This window comes from Monopterus albus, unplaced genomic scaffold, assembly GCF_001952655.1.
Source record: "Monopterus albus unplaced genomic scaffold, M_albus_1.0 scaffold355.1, whole genome shotgun sequence".
Taxonomy (NCBI): Eukaryota; Metazoa; Chordata; class Actinopteri; order Synbranchiformes; family Synbranchidae; genus Monopterus; species Monopterus albus.
Window position 1 is genome coordinate 300,102 of NW_018128235.1, and position 15,975 is coordinate 316,076.

The 15,975-nt window shown below is 44.5% G+C and overlaps 1 protein-coding gene across 1 annotated transcript; it reads left to right on the top strand.

Moving 5' to 3' along the window:
- Positions 1-454: 454 nt before the first annotated feature.
- l3mbtl4 (L3MBTL histone methyl-lysine binding protein 4) lies at positions 455-15,975 on the top strand. Its single transcript, XM_020625444.1, is given in 20 exon segments — positions 455-1,321; positions 5,927-5,978; positions 6,180-6,265; positions 6,360-6,464; positions 6,530-6,665; positions 6,746-6,837; positions 6,931-7,073; positions 7,283-7,359; positions 7,490-7,575; positions 8,162-8,272; positions 8,350-8,464; positions 9,491-9,590; positions 9,828-9,956; positions 10,172-10,252; positions 10,578-10,654; positions 12,883-12,912; positions 12,914-12,994; positions 15,220-15,386; positions 15,529-15,591; positions 15,679-15,975. Coding segments are annotated over 20 exon segments (2,118 nt in total). The 5' UTR covers positions 455-1,210; the 3' UTR covers positions 15,955-15,975.

The following is a 15,975-nucleotide window of genomic DNA, read 5'->3' on the forward strand; positions in this document are numbered from 1 at the left end:
TCCACTCCACTCCACTCCACTCCCTATGCTTCTATATGCCACCATTACACATTACTAACTTTGTGTCTCCTCTCTCTCGTAGTGTGTCCTCTCTCTCTCCCTGTACCTTTCTGCAGATTGCCCTGGCCCTGGAGCTCTACATCTCTGACGAGCAGTCACCAGCCACATCGACCTGATCAGTGTTTGATTGTTGTGTCTTGTTGCTTTTCTTCTTTTGTCTCTCCTCTATCCACTCACCCCAACCGGTCGAGGCAGAAGGCCGCCCACCAAGAGCCGGGGTCTGTCGGAGGTTTCTTCCGTTAAAGGGAGTTTTTCCTCCCCACTGTCGCCAAGTGCTTGCTCAAGGGGGATTTGTTGGGTTTTCCCTATGTAATAATATTGATAACAGTAAGGTCTAGACCTTACTTTGTAAAGTGTCCTGAGATGACTTTTGTTGTGATTTGGCGCTATACAAATAAAATTTGATTTGATTTGATTTGATCTTAGCTTAGTATAAAAGCTAAGAGCACAGGAAAACTGTTATTTTACCTTAGCACAACTGAGACCAGGGCAAAACTATTAGCTTACCGCACTGACCAAGAACACAGGAGATATTTTAGTTTAGTAAACTCTATCCGTGTTCAGTACTAGTTAAACCAGTGCTTTGAAATGTTTCCAATTCATTAACAGGGACCTCCCACAAGACCCAGACTCATCACAAGATCTTGGACCCAAACACTGACAGTTTTCTCCCACAGTAGCTCAGAACCTGGATCAACTAACTGCACTACATTATTAGTGACACATTTTAGAGCACTTAATTATAATAATAATTATCTTAATGACCACTCATTCATTCATTGTTAAGGCAGTAAATAACACCTTGACATGTAGTGGAGTAGAAGGATAAAGCCAATGGACAGAAAATAGGTAAACTCATAAAGTACAAATACTTAAGTTTTACTTAAACGAAGAAACTGAGTATATGTAGGTTACTTGTAAATTTATTGTATTATGGAAAGACTTGGTTTTTTCATAATGTTATTTTCCTCGCTTAAGTTGTATGCAAATGCAGTGAAAAAGCACAAATATAAAAATATATGTATAACTTTGCTTTTAACTAGGGTCACAAAAACACACGTTAAATTTCTTACGTCCAACGGAATTTTGAATAGTTTGAGGCTCCACGCAACCTCATCAAACTTTATTTCAAACATTTTTATATCTTATTATGCGCATGCTGCTCTTGAGTCACATGAGGCGCATGCGCAGTGCCCTCGCTGTCGCAGCATTTCCGTGTTGTGGAGCTGTCAGTAGAACAAGGCGGAGATCACTACACACGGTAAGTTTTTGTCTAAAGTCCCGGTATCGGCGCCGGCTCCGCTCGGTTCTCTCTGCCCAGCCCTCCGGCTTCTCTCAGCACGTTTCTGCTACGGTTGCAACCGCTCTCTGGAGCTCGGCGGTCGCGGAGAGAGCCGCGGATCACCGGCGGGTTTGAGCTGTTTGTTGTTTCCTGATTGAACCTGTGTTAACGGACACATGTGAGGGCACTGCATTTCCGCTCGCACTTTCACAACAAGGGTCTAGAGCATACGCTTTAACTCATCTCATTTTCTATACCGCTTAGTCTCGACATACCCTTTATTTCAGAGTTCAGTATTTCAAGTGCATGAAAACTTCAGATAATTTTCTTGAATATTACGTTTTTGTTTTATCCGCGCCAAGTGAGAAAACAGGGACAAACGCCTGTTGTAGTTACCCACAGGGTCTGGTCATGTCCTAGGACTTTCAGTTTACTGTGACAGAAACGAGTAATTCGACAGTAGGTAAAAGAAGGAAGAGCTCTCCAACAAGTCAAATGTCTCAATGTTTTGTCCAAGCCTCTGAAAGTGGGGGACTACGTATAAAACAGCTGTAATTTCATAAACATTTCATGGGATATTTTTGTGAAACACCTTGAAATAAAGCTGAAAGTCTACATTTCAATAACATCTTGACTGCTTCATGTCTAACCCACTGAGGTGGTGTACAGACATAAGATTACAAAAATTATGTCTTTGTCTAAACAGTTTATCACCCAGCGCACAGCAGGGCCGTGTGTCCAGAGCAGGTCAGGTCTCCTATGTCGGAGGAGGAAACCTCCTCCTTCCAGACCAGATCCCTCACTGCGTCCGACCCATGTTCTCATGAAGCCAGCTGCAACCATGAGTCAGTTCACTGGTAGAAAATTAACTGGCAGCTATTTAGAAGCAACAGTCACTGAGATGTTCTGGTTCCACCTTCTTTAATGTGAAGAACTGATGCTTTTCTTTGTCAGACATGAGAATGAACTGAATCAGCGTGTCTACGGCTATACACAAGTTAAATATAAGACCTTTTAATACCACTTTAAATAAAATTCAAGACCAAACTTGTAATGGAAATACCGAAAAAAACTCTTTCCAGGTAAACATATTGATCTCAGTTCAAAATGAACAGTAAGTAAAATGACAAAAATTGTCAAAAGAACGGCGGCCTTCTCTGAAAGAGGAAAAAAAAAGAGCAAAAAGGACATTATCCAAATGTGAAGACACAAGATATCACTGCTGTCCTAAATCCAATTATTAACAGTTCTTAAAAATAAAAATTTTTCTTGGGTCTGCTTTGGTCTGGCAGACTAGAGAAATTCTCACATTGAAGTGACTAAAACAGAAGACCCATCCAATCTGAATTTAAGGCCTTTTATTAATAAAATAGACTTTTTAAGGACCTGTGGCCACCCTGTGAGTCCCTGTGGGTCTGTTGGTTGGACACAACCAGCAACGTGAAGACAGCACCTTGGACTGTGGAGAGTCACAGTGGGACCTTTTCCCAGTGTTTGACATTCTGGTGATAAAAAGATCAGTCAGATCATCAAGACAATAATCAGCTGATTAATCGGTGACCCCTGCATTTGTATTTCAACTCAGTTATTCTGGAGTTTCCTTTTACTTGTCAGACATGCATTTGGAGGCCTCACTGATGCATGGCTGTAATGGACAACTGTGGCTCATGCAGCATTTATGTGTTTATGACGGTGTAATGGTGGCGGTACACTGCGGCTGAGCGCTCATCCACCTCACATTTTGTTGATGGCCTTATTTATTTACAACAGGGTTATTTCTTTCATTTCAACTGATATGTAACACGCGATTCGTAATATTTAATATTCTACTGGTCACTTTTAAAGCACTTCATGGTTTAGCACCTAGTGCAGACTCTTGTCCTCAGCCAGGATATTTCTGGCTGTTCCAAGTCCTGGTTCTGGACTAAGTCATTTAATTTTAAATCCAATTTTCTAGCACAAATGAAAAATGGACGTTAAAGCTGTCTCCATCTCTGGTATGGTACAGTCAGTATGGTTACAGCTCTTCATCTTTGTCATGTACAGTTAAAGAACACAAGCGCAGTGACATTTGTTTAGTCCAGTGGTCCCCAACCTTTTTATCACTGCGGACCGGTCAACGCTTGACAATTTTACCGCGGCCCGGGGGGGGGTACGTATATTGTTAATATAATAATAAACGTGAATCCACTGTGTTGACATTTTTAACTCCCCATAACGCTAAATCAATGGGAGCCCTGAGCCCCAGCACTCGTTTCAGTGCTGTGGTGGCGATCTCAGGGTATTCTGTCATGACTTTAATCCAGAACACCGACAGAGTTGTTGTCTCGAACATACTTTTAAGGCCGCCGTCATTTGCGATCTCCAGCAGTTGATCTTCTTCTTGCACAGACCTGCTGGATTCACCTGGTTTGTTGACAAATGGGTTGCGGATCCATTCCTTGGCAGTTCGTGGGTCCTTTGTGGTTGGGAAGTAGCGCTCGAACTCTTTTAAAAGCAAAGACAGGTGATCGTGCACCAGCTGGGAGAATGAAGGCTCAGGCTCAGTCTCACCCAAAATCCCCGCTAATGTTTGAAACATGTCCAAAATGCCGCTGTTGACGCGCCGTCCCCACAAATCCAGTTTGGCTTTAAATGCAACTACTTTATCTGCCAACTTGAAGACAGTTGTCATTTTCCCCTGAAGTGACAGACTGAGTTCATTGAGCAGGCTGAATATGTCCACAAGTAAGCCAGTTTTGGCGCTCAAGTGACCGAGATGTAACCGAGAGAATGCGGTCATTTTTCAAAATAAAAGATCGTTCAGACCGACATCTAAAGGAAGATTCAGATGGCCGACTGCTCACATTCGTCTTGGAACTGACTGATTCCTGTTTATAGCATGACACAGCTATCTGACTGACGGTGACTTTAACACCACATCCCAGCACTTCCTGTTCAGTGATCTGAACTGATCATAAATGTTGGCATACTGCTGCTTTTTCCTCATTTGTCTAAGCTGTGTTTGTGTCTTCTTGTCTAATTCTCAGTGGACGGTAGACTAATTTACTTCATGAACCCATTTCTCCCAAGAAGCACTGATGTCAGCTGACAGACAGAACATTACTGAATGTAAGATACTTCAGATTAACGACAGTGCGACAGGTCAAACAGCTAAATTCAGCTCTGTTCAATTTGTACAGCACCAAATCACAACAAAAGTCATCTCAGGACACTACCAACTAAGGTCTAGAGCAGCAGTCCCCAACCTTTTTTGTACCAGGGACCGGTTTCATGCATGAAAATTTTTCCGCAGACTGGGTAGAGGCACGGGGGTTCCAATAACAAAAACCTTTTGTCAGTTCATAGTATGTAATCTGAATGCAACAATTACACTTTATATTAGGCAATTACAATAATTCTACACTATAATATCAATTCGCCATAATACGGTCAGTGGGAGCCCTGGGCTTGTTTCCCTGCAACTAGAAAAAAATTCCAAGGGCTTGTCTTTTAATGCAGTGGCGAAGCATTTTTGAGGGTTTCATGACTTCATTAGCTAGTCACCACAAATTATGCATAGTGGGTGTGGAGCTTGGGTATCACCTGTTGCGATGAACCTGTAACTTAGGTAGGAATCGTGGTATTTTCTTTTAAATGCAGGTTTCTTTTTGCTGGCAGTATGTGACCCTTCTGCTGTCCCATCGTTTGCTCGTTCCTTCCCGAAAAAGCTCTCCAGTGAATTTTGTTTTTGGCTCATTTTTTTTAAAGGGTTAGCTTGTGACGCTGATGCGTAAAATGGCGTGCCAGAGTCAAGTGCGGTAGTGAGGCAAGGGCAGAAACAGTTGTTTTTCAAACTAAGACTAATGAAAGAAAAATAACTATAATTTTAACCACGAAATTTTTTTCTTTGCAGCCCGGTACCAAATGATCCACGGACCGGGGGTTGGGGACCCTTGGTCTAGACCTTACTATTATTATTACATAGGAAAAACCCAACAAATCCCCCTTTAGCAGCACTTGGCGACAGTGGGGAGGAAAAACTCAACATCTGAACAGGAGAGATTTGGTTTCATGGATCAGAAGCCACAGTTTGTGGTTCCACACATGCTACAGGTCACTGGATAAGACTATGCATTAAGACATAATTACTTCATGTTCATTCATCTGTTTTTCACATTAACATTCAGTTTTTATTCACTGATGAAGACTGTTCTTATTTTCAACTGGTAACTTTTTTATTTAGCTAAGTCTCCTTTTCGTCATGAAAAAAGGATTGTCAATGACTAATTTTGTTAGTGTTTTGATTGACTCCTGATTGATTAAACTCTGTCACACTGACATCTGCCAGACATTTAGAGGGTTTTATAAAAGCAAAGATAATATTGGATAAACTGGTTGAACTGATCCAATTGTTGACTGGTCAAACACAGATGAATGACAAAACTCATCTGGGTAAAATGTTTAGTTAAATTACCAGTTTCTGCAATTCAGTGTCAGCTCTTCCAAACTACAGCTCCCATGATGCTTTGCCAGCAGCACTGTGTTTGTGACTTCTCCAGGCCACCATAGCCTCATCTTTGTGTTTACTTCCTTGTTGAACAGAGAATAACCAAAAAAGAACAGAAGATGAAGAACAAAGTCAGCAGCACTCAAGGTAACACACACCTGTAGGTGCACCTGCATGAAATTCTGCTCTCTGGTTGGCTGCCAGTTTATCAGAGCTCTCAATCTTGTTAGGACCAAAACATCTGATCAACCCCTGGTGGCAGGTTGTAGTACAAGTCATAAACCCCCGTCCCCACCTCCCTGTGCTGACCTGTAACACCTGGTGACAACATTGTATTTGTGTGTTTAGTGGGTGTGAAAAGACGGTCATGGTCCTGGCAGCAGTACCTGAACGAAGAGAAGGCTGAAGCTGCGCCTCTGACACTGTTTACACAGGTAGCACGCCCAGGACTAGCACACACACACACACACACACGTGTATATCTTTCTGACCTGTCTCTCTCTCTCTCTGACCTGTCTGACTCTTCAGTCCCAGTCCTTTCCCAGTAGGAGAACTGGTTTTAAAGTTGGGATGAAGCTGGAGGGCATTGACCCACTCCACCCCTCCATGTTCTGTGTGCTCACAGTTGCTGAGGTAATGCTCTCTCTGACACACACACCTGTCTGAGGTCTGTCAGGTGACTCGTGTCTCTCTGCCAGGTGACTGGCTGTCGGCTGCGACTCCATATTGATGGGTACTCAGAGTGCTACGACTTCTGGGTAAACGCCGACTCGGCAGACATCCGACCGACAGGCTGGTGTAAAGACCACAACCACAAGCTTCACCCGCCGAAAGGTGAACACAGGAAGCTGCGCCCCCTTACAGGTAATCACCTGACACAGGTAACATTTCTCTACCTGTCTCTTTTTCTACAGGTCACAGTGAGACAGAGTTTGACTGGGAGACCTACCTTCAGTCCACTGGCTCTCATGCTGCTCCGCCCACCCTGTTCGCCTATCGCGCCGCAGTGAGTGTACACCTGTCTGCCTCTGTTTGTCTGTCTCAGGGCTGTGGATTGAGCTGGAACACCCATCTGTCTCTCTGCCTGTTTGTCTCTCAGGACTGTGGGTTCAGGGTGGGGATGAAGTTGGAGGCGGTTGACAGGAAGAACCCCGGACTTGTCTGCGTTGCCTCCGTTGCTGATGTCATCAACAACCGCTTCCTGGTTCACTTTGACAACTGGGACGACACATATGACTACTGGTGAGACAGACCGGTCAGAAACATACAGACAGGTGACAGACAGGTACTGGTGTTAGTAGCCATAGAAGATCATGTAGTTGACCAGCAGAAAGTGCTGCAGACTGTTTGTAGCAGACTGATTGATCCCCATGAGATCAGATTTTGATTAAGGTGTACCTGACCTGCAATGTGTATGTGTGGATTTACTGATGGTTGTACTGATCGATCAGGTGTGATAGCAGCAGTCCGTACATCCATCCTGTGGGCTGGTGTGAAGAGCAGGGACGGCCTCTAACAGCTCCTCAGGGTACACGCAGTACTTACACATGCAGTATTTATACACACCACTCCTCGACACTGTACTTATGCACACAGTAGTTAAACAGTATGTACTTGGTATTATGCTTATTTTAGTAAGCAGTACCTTTATTTTTTAGGTCACCCCAACCCCGAAAACTTCCTATGGGAGGAATACCTGCAGGAAACTGGTTCCACTGCTGCTCCCAGTTCAGCCTTCACACTGGTGAGAAGAGAAGGAAAAGGAGGTAGAGAAGGAATGAAGGAGGTAAAGAAGGAAAGAGGGAGGTAGAGAAGGAAAGGAGGAGGTAGAGCTACAGCGATGGCATTAATAGGCAGCCCCACATAGTGAGCTGACAGACTGTGGTAAGACCAGTGGTGGCCTGTGTATTCACAGCAACACCTCCTGCTGTTTTGTTCCTGGTGACTGATCGTACACAAACTGTCAGACACGGCAAGCACATTAAAATAAAGACCACTAGATTTAGAAATAGTTTCTTTCCTCAAGCAGTTATGTTAAATGATGCAGTACGGACATGCAACATGCCAGAGATGTTGCATAATCTATTTTATGAAATATTTGAATTAGTTTCATTTTTTATTAGAATTTTATCTTGTTTTATAGATTTATGGTGTCTATTTATGTGTTGCTTAATTATGATACCTCTGGGAAATGTGCTGTTTTGTTCTGTTTTATATGCAATGAGAATACTTGAACTAGAGGAGCTGAGGAGGTAGACGAATAACTGACAGCTCTCAGATCAAATCAGAAAGCGGCTTGTAATGGCTGACAGGTGTGTCTGTCCAATCAGAGAGCTCCACATGGTTTCCAAGTGAACCACAGGTTGGAGGCAGTGGACAGGAGGAACCCCATGCTGATCCGTGTCACCACGGTAACAGACACAGAGGACTACAGGGTGAAGGTACTGCATACCTTTATGGTGTACCTGTGTGATGTCATCAAGTGTGCGATGATGTAACCAGGTGTACACTCCTGCAGATTCATTATGATGGCTGGTCGCGGCAGTTTGACGTCTGGTGTGACAGCGATCTCTGTGACCTTCATCCTGTTGGCTGGTGTCAGCGCACAGGACATCCACTGGAACCCCCACCAGGTCAGAGATTAAAGAGACAGAGACAGGCAGACACGTCCTGCATGACACTGAGCCTAGCTTCCAACTAGAATTTGTCAGTCCACCTTAAAAGTAGCTTAACATCTACAGAAGGTGCTGTTCACAGATTTTTAAGCAGAGCTTAAAAGGGCAGAACTGCACCAAGCTGACGTGAACGAACTAGCAGTGATGAACGCTGACTGTTGTGTTGCCTCACGTCAGCTTCGTCTGGGCCAGTTGGGTTAAAAAAAGTGACAATTGAACACACTACACAAATGACAGCCAAAAGCCAACTGCACCTGTGTGACAGAAATAACTCTTCCTACCAGCAGGTGGCAGTATCTATAGTTGCCATTCAGAAAGGGGAAGAAGAAGAGCTAGACTGTGGAAGTATAAGCTATAAACAAAACACCTCTCATTCAACACAGCTGCTGTTTACAGCTGCTTCTCATCAGGAATATGTCTGATAAGAAGCTGCAAATGATGCCACCATTCTCTGCCCTTGGTATTTTGGTTCAGGAAGAAGAAAGGAGGTCATGGAGACAAAAAAACGCACTAAATGGGTGAAATTATGGATACTACAGCGACAGGCTGAAGGGACTTTCTTGAACCGTTCTCCTCTCATGCACTGATTCACTAGGCTGAACAACCAATTAGAGTGATCTCTCTCACTGACGAGGCCCAACCGGCCCAAAATGTCGAATTGGCCTCAAAGCCGCCGACAGTCTGACTAGTGCCAATAGAGCAGGGCACCTTAAAAAGATGAGCCCCCACAGACGCTCACCGATGGCTGACTCTCAGCCTGGTGCATCACAGCCCTAAGCATTGACAAAACAGGCAATATATGCAGGGATGAAAAATTCCAATAATGAAATGAAATACTGTAATTTTTTATGAGCACTGAAAAATGTAATATAATAATAGAATGAACTCCCCCCACCCCCCACCACAATCAGACAGCAACTGACTCCATACCAACAATATACACAAAAAAAGTTTTAACATTGTCATTCCCTGTGTGTGAGAAAGGTTCCTCCCCCCTCTCCTCCCCCTCTCAGGGAGTGTGTCCCACCCCAGGCTGCAGAGGAGTCGGACACATCAAAGGAGCCAAATACACTGGACACCACAGGTACACCTATCTGTCACACACCTGTCTCATACAAACTCACACTTGATAGGTTTTGTCTTTTTTTTTCAGCTTAATGTGTTTTGCCTCTACTCTTTTATTTGCCAAGTCATATTATTAATATGCAGAGTCAGGTTTCTGTTTGCTGAGTCAGGTTTTTTACGTTTCTTATTTTTCACTGGTGGTGCTGAAATCTCTCTCACTTTGTTCCCTCCCTGTCTCTGTCTGTCTCTCACCCAGTGCCTTTGGCTGTCCATACTCAGACATTAATATGCGTAAAGAGGTGGTGCTTCCTGATAGGCTGGGAGGAGAGAGAGTCATCACCCTTGTACCTGTTGCCATGCATCACCATGGCAACCAGCCAGACAGGTAACCATGGGCATGTTAAGCCACTGTAAATGTGTTTGGTGTAATAACTGCACACAACCACACAGCATGTGCAACTTCTGCATTTAGCACAGAAGAATAATAAACTTTTTAAAAAATGATTCATCACTAACAGTTTATGTTTTATATGTAAAGGAAACATTTAAGTCTGAATTTAGTTTTTTACCTGTCTCTGTACCTACCTGTCTGCTGAACAGAAGAGGTGTCCAGGTTAAGATGGAGCCTGGAGAAAAAACTCTGCTGCTTCCTCTGGGGAAGAGGAGACGACAGGCAGACAGGTGAGACAGACAGTTTTAAAAATATGTTAAGAGTCTGTTGCCCAACATATTGGCAGTGTTGCTAGAGGTTGGATCTCTTCAGGTTTTGACAGTGGGTGAAGTTGAGACATTTTTGCTTTGGCAAGGATTAGTGTTTGAACATGTTATAGATGTGTTAATCTTATAAAAACATTTCTAAATAAAGGTCTTACTCAAAAACTCCAGGGTTTGTTTATTTATTTATTTATTTATTTATTTATATGTTCATTTATTTTTGATAATCTTCCATCTCAGATGGTTTAAAAAAGACTTTTGTCCTTCTCTCCTCTGACCCTGCCCCTCTCAGATTGACTCAGCCAACCAAATTCCTCTGTGTGAAACAGGAGGAGGAGGAGGAGCTTCACCTTGCTGCTCTCAATCCAAGTATGTTTAACAGTTGTTAAGGTACAGGTGTTATTCCAGCTTCTCCACCCTGTGTTGTCAAAGTATGGTCTGTAAATCAGCCCCGCCTGCCGCCTAGCCAAGGTTAGAAGGGTTTTTCCAGCCAGTAGTCATGTCAAACAGCCATGGAGGAGCTCTGGGCAGCTAAAAGTCTGAACCAGCAGCTGCCAGAGTGAAGAGGTGGCATCTTTTGCGCAGAGAGAGTGGGACAAAGAAAAAGTAACAACCAGGGTTAACATGGGTTTGGCTGTTTGACATGGAGAGGGTTAAAAGCAGCCAAAGGACAGTGACTCTTCCTTAAGACTCTGTGCACAGTGATGCCGTTCTAAGCCTTTGGAGCCTTGTGTTGGAAACACATGGCCTCCAATGTTTCCTGTGGAGGAAACCTGCCCCCCAGTGCATCGGTGTGGTGGACAACGGTGGAGGTCTACAGCACAGAGCAATAAGCTGGACCAGGGGCTAGACTCAAACATTACAGTGGGCATGCCACATTAACCAGCGCTGTTAGTCTCTGGATGGGGTTTGTGGGAGATAACTAAAGCACAAAATTACTTCATATACACAACCCCCAGAACTGTGAGTTTGGTTCAGAGTCAAAGTACAAATAGAATCAGCTGTACTGCAGTAGCACAACATGAGTTGTGTGAACAGCAGGGGGTGCTATACAGCTGCTCTTACACTGTGGTTTGTTATTATGGAAATGTGACCAGCTTGGCTCTACTTGGCATGTGACCAAGGAAACCACAGAAGCCACAACTGGGGAGAGAATGAGCTGATCATGTCTGGATCAATAAATACACTGTGAGGAAGAAGGATTTCTCATGATGCTCTTCATGCCTAATATAAATCCTGTTACAGCATTGTCTCTCATTCAGCATCCTCCTCTCCCTCCTCTGCCTGTTTCTAAGGCAACAGCAGGCCGATGAAGTGGCTGTTTCCATGGAAACAGTTCACCATGGTAACAGCCGTGTTGGTTGTGCTTTGAACAACTGTGGCCCCTAACTCGTTGGTTAGGGGTGACAAGAAGCCTGTCTCCCTGCTCAGAGGGATAGGACAGGTCTTCTGTGGTTCCTCTGCAGGTCAGTGCAGGTCCTGCTTGACTCCAAGACATTTTCACACTGTGGTTCAGTCAGAAAATGACAGATGTGACCACTGAATCTCAGGACCTGATTCTTGACCAGAAACAGGACTAGGTTTTAGACTTACTCTAACCCTAACACTACGTGATGCAGAAGCTGCAACTACCAATTCATCTGCAGATTATTTCTCAGGGATCAATCAATAATGCCATAGATAAAACGGTGAAACATGCCCATACAGGGAGTGTGAGCCAGCAGAGACTGCAACTAGTGAATGGGGGAACCTTTGTTCTGTGGTCGGCTTTCATTAGGAAGTGCTTGACATCAGCACCAACACTCACGTTCTGATAATGATATTTTCTGATTCAAGAAGAACCTGAAAAATACGTGATGCCACTAAACAATGTCCATCGACCTTTTTCACATAAACAGGAAGTAAACAGGTAACCCCATTTCTGCTTTACACTGCACCTACCCCTAATCACAACACAGTCAGAATGGGTAGCACTGGTGTTCAACAGGTGGTGACGATTGTGGGAACTCATCATTAGTGAAAAAAGAGTGGTTTATGGTGGGAGTATGTTCTGAGTCCCACTAGACCCTCTAGGTTGACCAGGAACCAGGTAGCTTTAAAGCTATGTTAGTCTGTGCTTAGCTAACACTAAAGCTTGCTAGGATAAGCATTGTAGGTTTATTTAACTAGGTAGTTGTGTACAAACTCCTCATAGAAGAATTTATACCCATCCAGTTTATTCATTTTTCCACAGTTGTCACATTATGTTGAACTCTGTTTCTATCCATTATATTTCAGTGCCGTGCAACGTGAGGGGGTGACCCGGTCACTTCCTGTTTGCAAAAAAGTTCTGTTCCTCTTTTATCTGAAAAGAAGGAGGGTGTCCTTAAGGGGCTGCTAAGGTGTCATTACTGAGGTGCCATTAGGTGCTAAGATGTGTGGTGGTTGTTAAGGTGTTGCTCAGTGGTTAGTAAGGTGTCATTACGTAGTTGCTTAAGGGTTGTCATGTTGGTATGAAGGTGTTGCTAATTGGTTACTCCCTGAAGAAGTTGTCATGTGGTTACTAAGGAAATGTTAGGCGTTTCCTGTCTCTGACCTGTCGGTCCCTCTGCCAGCAGCAGAGACCAGTATGTCAGCCACCCCCCCCCCGCAGATTGACTCAGCCAACCAAATTCCTCTGTGTGAAACAGGAGGAGGAGGAGGAGCTTCACCTTGCTGCTCTCAATCCAAGTATGTTTAACAGTTGTTAAGGTACAGGTGTTATTCCAGCTTCTCCACCCTGTGTTGTCAAAGTATGGTCTGTAAATCAGCCCCGCCTGCCGCCTAGCCAAGGTTAGAAGGGTTTTTCCAGCCAGTAGTCATGTCAAACAGCCATGGAGGAGCTCTGGGCAGCTAAAAGTCTGAACCAGCAGCTGCCAGAGTGAAGAGGTGGCATCTTTTGCGCAGAGAGAGTGGGACAAAGAAAAAGTAACAACCAGGGTTAACATGGGTTTGGCTGTTTGACATGGAGAGGGTTAAAAGCAGCCAAAGGACAGTGACTCTTCCTTAAGACTCTGTGCACAGTGATGCCGTTCTAAGCCTTTGGAGCCTTGTGTTGGAAACACATGGCCTCCAATGTTTCCTGTGGAGGAAACCTGCCCCCCAGTGCATCGGTGTGGTGGACAACGGTGGAGGTCTACAGCACAGAGCAATAAGCTGGACCAGGGGCTAGACTCAAACATTACAGTGGGCATGCCACATTAACCAGCGCTGTTAGTCTCTGGATGGGGTTTGTGGGAGATAACTAAAGCACAAAATTACTTCATATACACAACCCCCAGAACTGTGAGTTTGGTTCAGAGTCAAAGTACAAATAGAATCAGCTGTACTGCAGTAGCACAACATGAGTTGTGTGAACAGCAGGGGGTGCTATACAGCTGCTCTTACACTGTGGTTTGTTATTATGGAAATGTGACCAGCTTGGCTCTACTTGGCATGTGACCAAGGAAACCACAGAAGCCACAACTGGGGAGAGAATGAGCTGATCATGTCTGGATCAATAAATACACTGTGAGGAAGAAGGATTTCTCATGATGCTCTTCATGCCTAATATAAATCCTGTTACAGCATTGTCTCTCATTCAGCATCCTCCTCTCCCTCCTCTGCCTGTTTCTAAGGCAACAGCAGGCCGATGAAGTGGCTGTTTCCATGGAAACAGTTCACCATGGTAACAGCCGTGTTGGTTGTGCTTTGAACAACTGTGGCCCCTAACTCGTTGGTTAGGGGTGACAAGAAGCCTGTCTCCCTGCTCAGAGGGATAGGACAGGTCTTCTGTGGTTCCTCTGCAGGTCAGTGCAGGTCCTGCTTGACTCCAAGACATTTTCACACTGTGGTTCAGTCAGAAAATGACAGATGTGACCACTGAATCTCAGGACCTGATTCTTGACCAGAAACAGGACTAGGTTTTAGACTTACTCTAACCCTAACACTACGTGATGCAGAAGCTGCAACTACCAATTCATCTGCAGATTATTTCTCAGGGATCAATCAATAATGCCATAGATAAAACGGTGAAACATGCCCATACAGGGAGTGTGAGCCAGCAGAGACTGCAACTAGTGAATGGGGGAACCTTTGTTCTGTGGTCGGCTTTCATTAGGAAGTGCTTGACATCAGCACCAACACTCACGTTCTGATAATGATATTTTCTGATTCAAGAAGAACCTGAAAAATACGTGATGCCACTAAACAATGTCCATCGACCTTTTTCACATAAACAGGAAGTAAACAGGTAACCCCATTTCTGCTTTACACTGCACCTACCCCTAATCACAACACAGTCAGAATGGGTAGCACTGGTGTTCAACAGGTGGTGACGATTGTGGGAACTCATCATTAGTGAAAAAAGAGTGGTTTATGGTGGGAGTATGTTCTGAGTCCCACTAGACCCTCTAGGTTGACCAGGAACCAGGTAGCTTTAAAGCTATGTTAGTCTGTGCTTAGCTAACACTAAAGCTTGCTAGGATAAGCATTGTAGGTTTATTTAACTAGGTAGTTGTGTACAAACTCCTCATAGAAGAATTTATACCCATCCAGTTTATTCATTTTTCCACAGTTGTCACATTATGTTGAACTCTGTTTCTATCCATTATATTTCAGTGCCGTGCAACGTGAGGGGGTGACCCGGTCACTTCCTGTTTGCAAAAAAGTTCTGTTCCTCTTTTATCTGAAAAGAAGGAGGGTGTCCTTAAGGGGCTGCTAAGGTGTCATTACTGAGGTGCCATTAGGTGCTAAGATGTGTGGTGGTTGTTAAGGTGTTGCTCAGTGGTTAGTAAGGTGTCATTACGTAGTTGCTTAAGGGTTGTCATGTTGGTATGAAGGTGTTGCTAATTGGTTACTCCCTGAAGAAGTTGTCATGTGGTTACTAAGGAAATGTTAGGCGTTTCCTGTCTCTGACCTGTCGGTCCCTCTGCCAGCAGCAGAGACCAGTATGTCAGCCACCCCCCACCAGTCGGTCTTCCTGTCAGCCATGTCGGTGCAGCCCGGCCGTGACCTATCGCTCTGCTGGGAGCAACACCGCAAACTGCTGCCAGGGGTCGCCGGAGTCCACGCTGAGAACGTCCAGCACTGGAGTGTCCAGCAGGTCAGTAGGACAAATCAGAGAGAGAGACAGATTAACTGGGAGCTGTGGATACAGAGAGGCAATTACATCAATAGTATGGCAGCTTCAACCTAATGTATACTGTAGCATACCTGTTTTACTTTCTGTCACTGTCTCGCTGCAGGTGTCGGATTTCATCGAGTCACTCCCTGGCTGTGAGGAACAGGCAAAACAGTTCAGAGACGAGGTGAGATGACCATTTGACTTCTCTAGGTTTAATGATGTCACGTTGAATTTGCTGTGATGTGATTGGTTCTCGCCTCTGTCTATCTAGCAAATCGATGGGCGGGCCTTCCTTCTGCTCACCCAACGGGACATCGTCAGGATCATGTCAATCAAACTCGGTCCTGCCCTCAAGATCTACAACTCCATCCTGATGTTCAAACACGCCGGGGACACGAACCAGTCACACAGTGAGAACAGGAACCGATCATATGCCCAGGACAGGAGCCAATCGAACGAGAATGATAGAAGTCAATCACATGTGAAGGACAGCAACCAATCACACACACCAAGCAAAAAGACACCTGACACTGCATCTCCAGACTGAGTCAATATGGAAACACCTGTT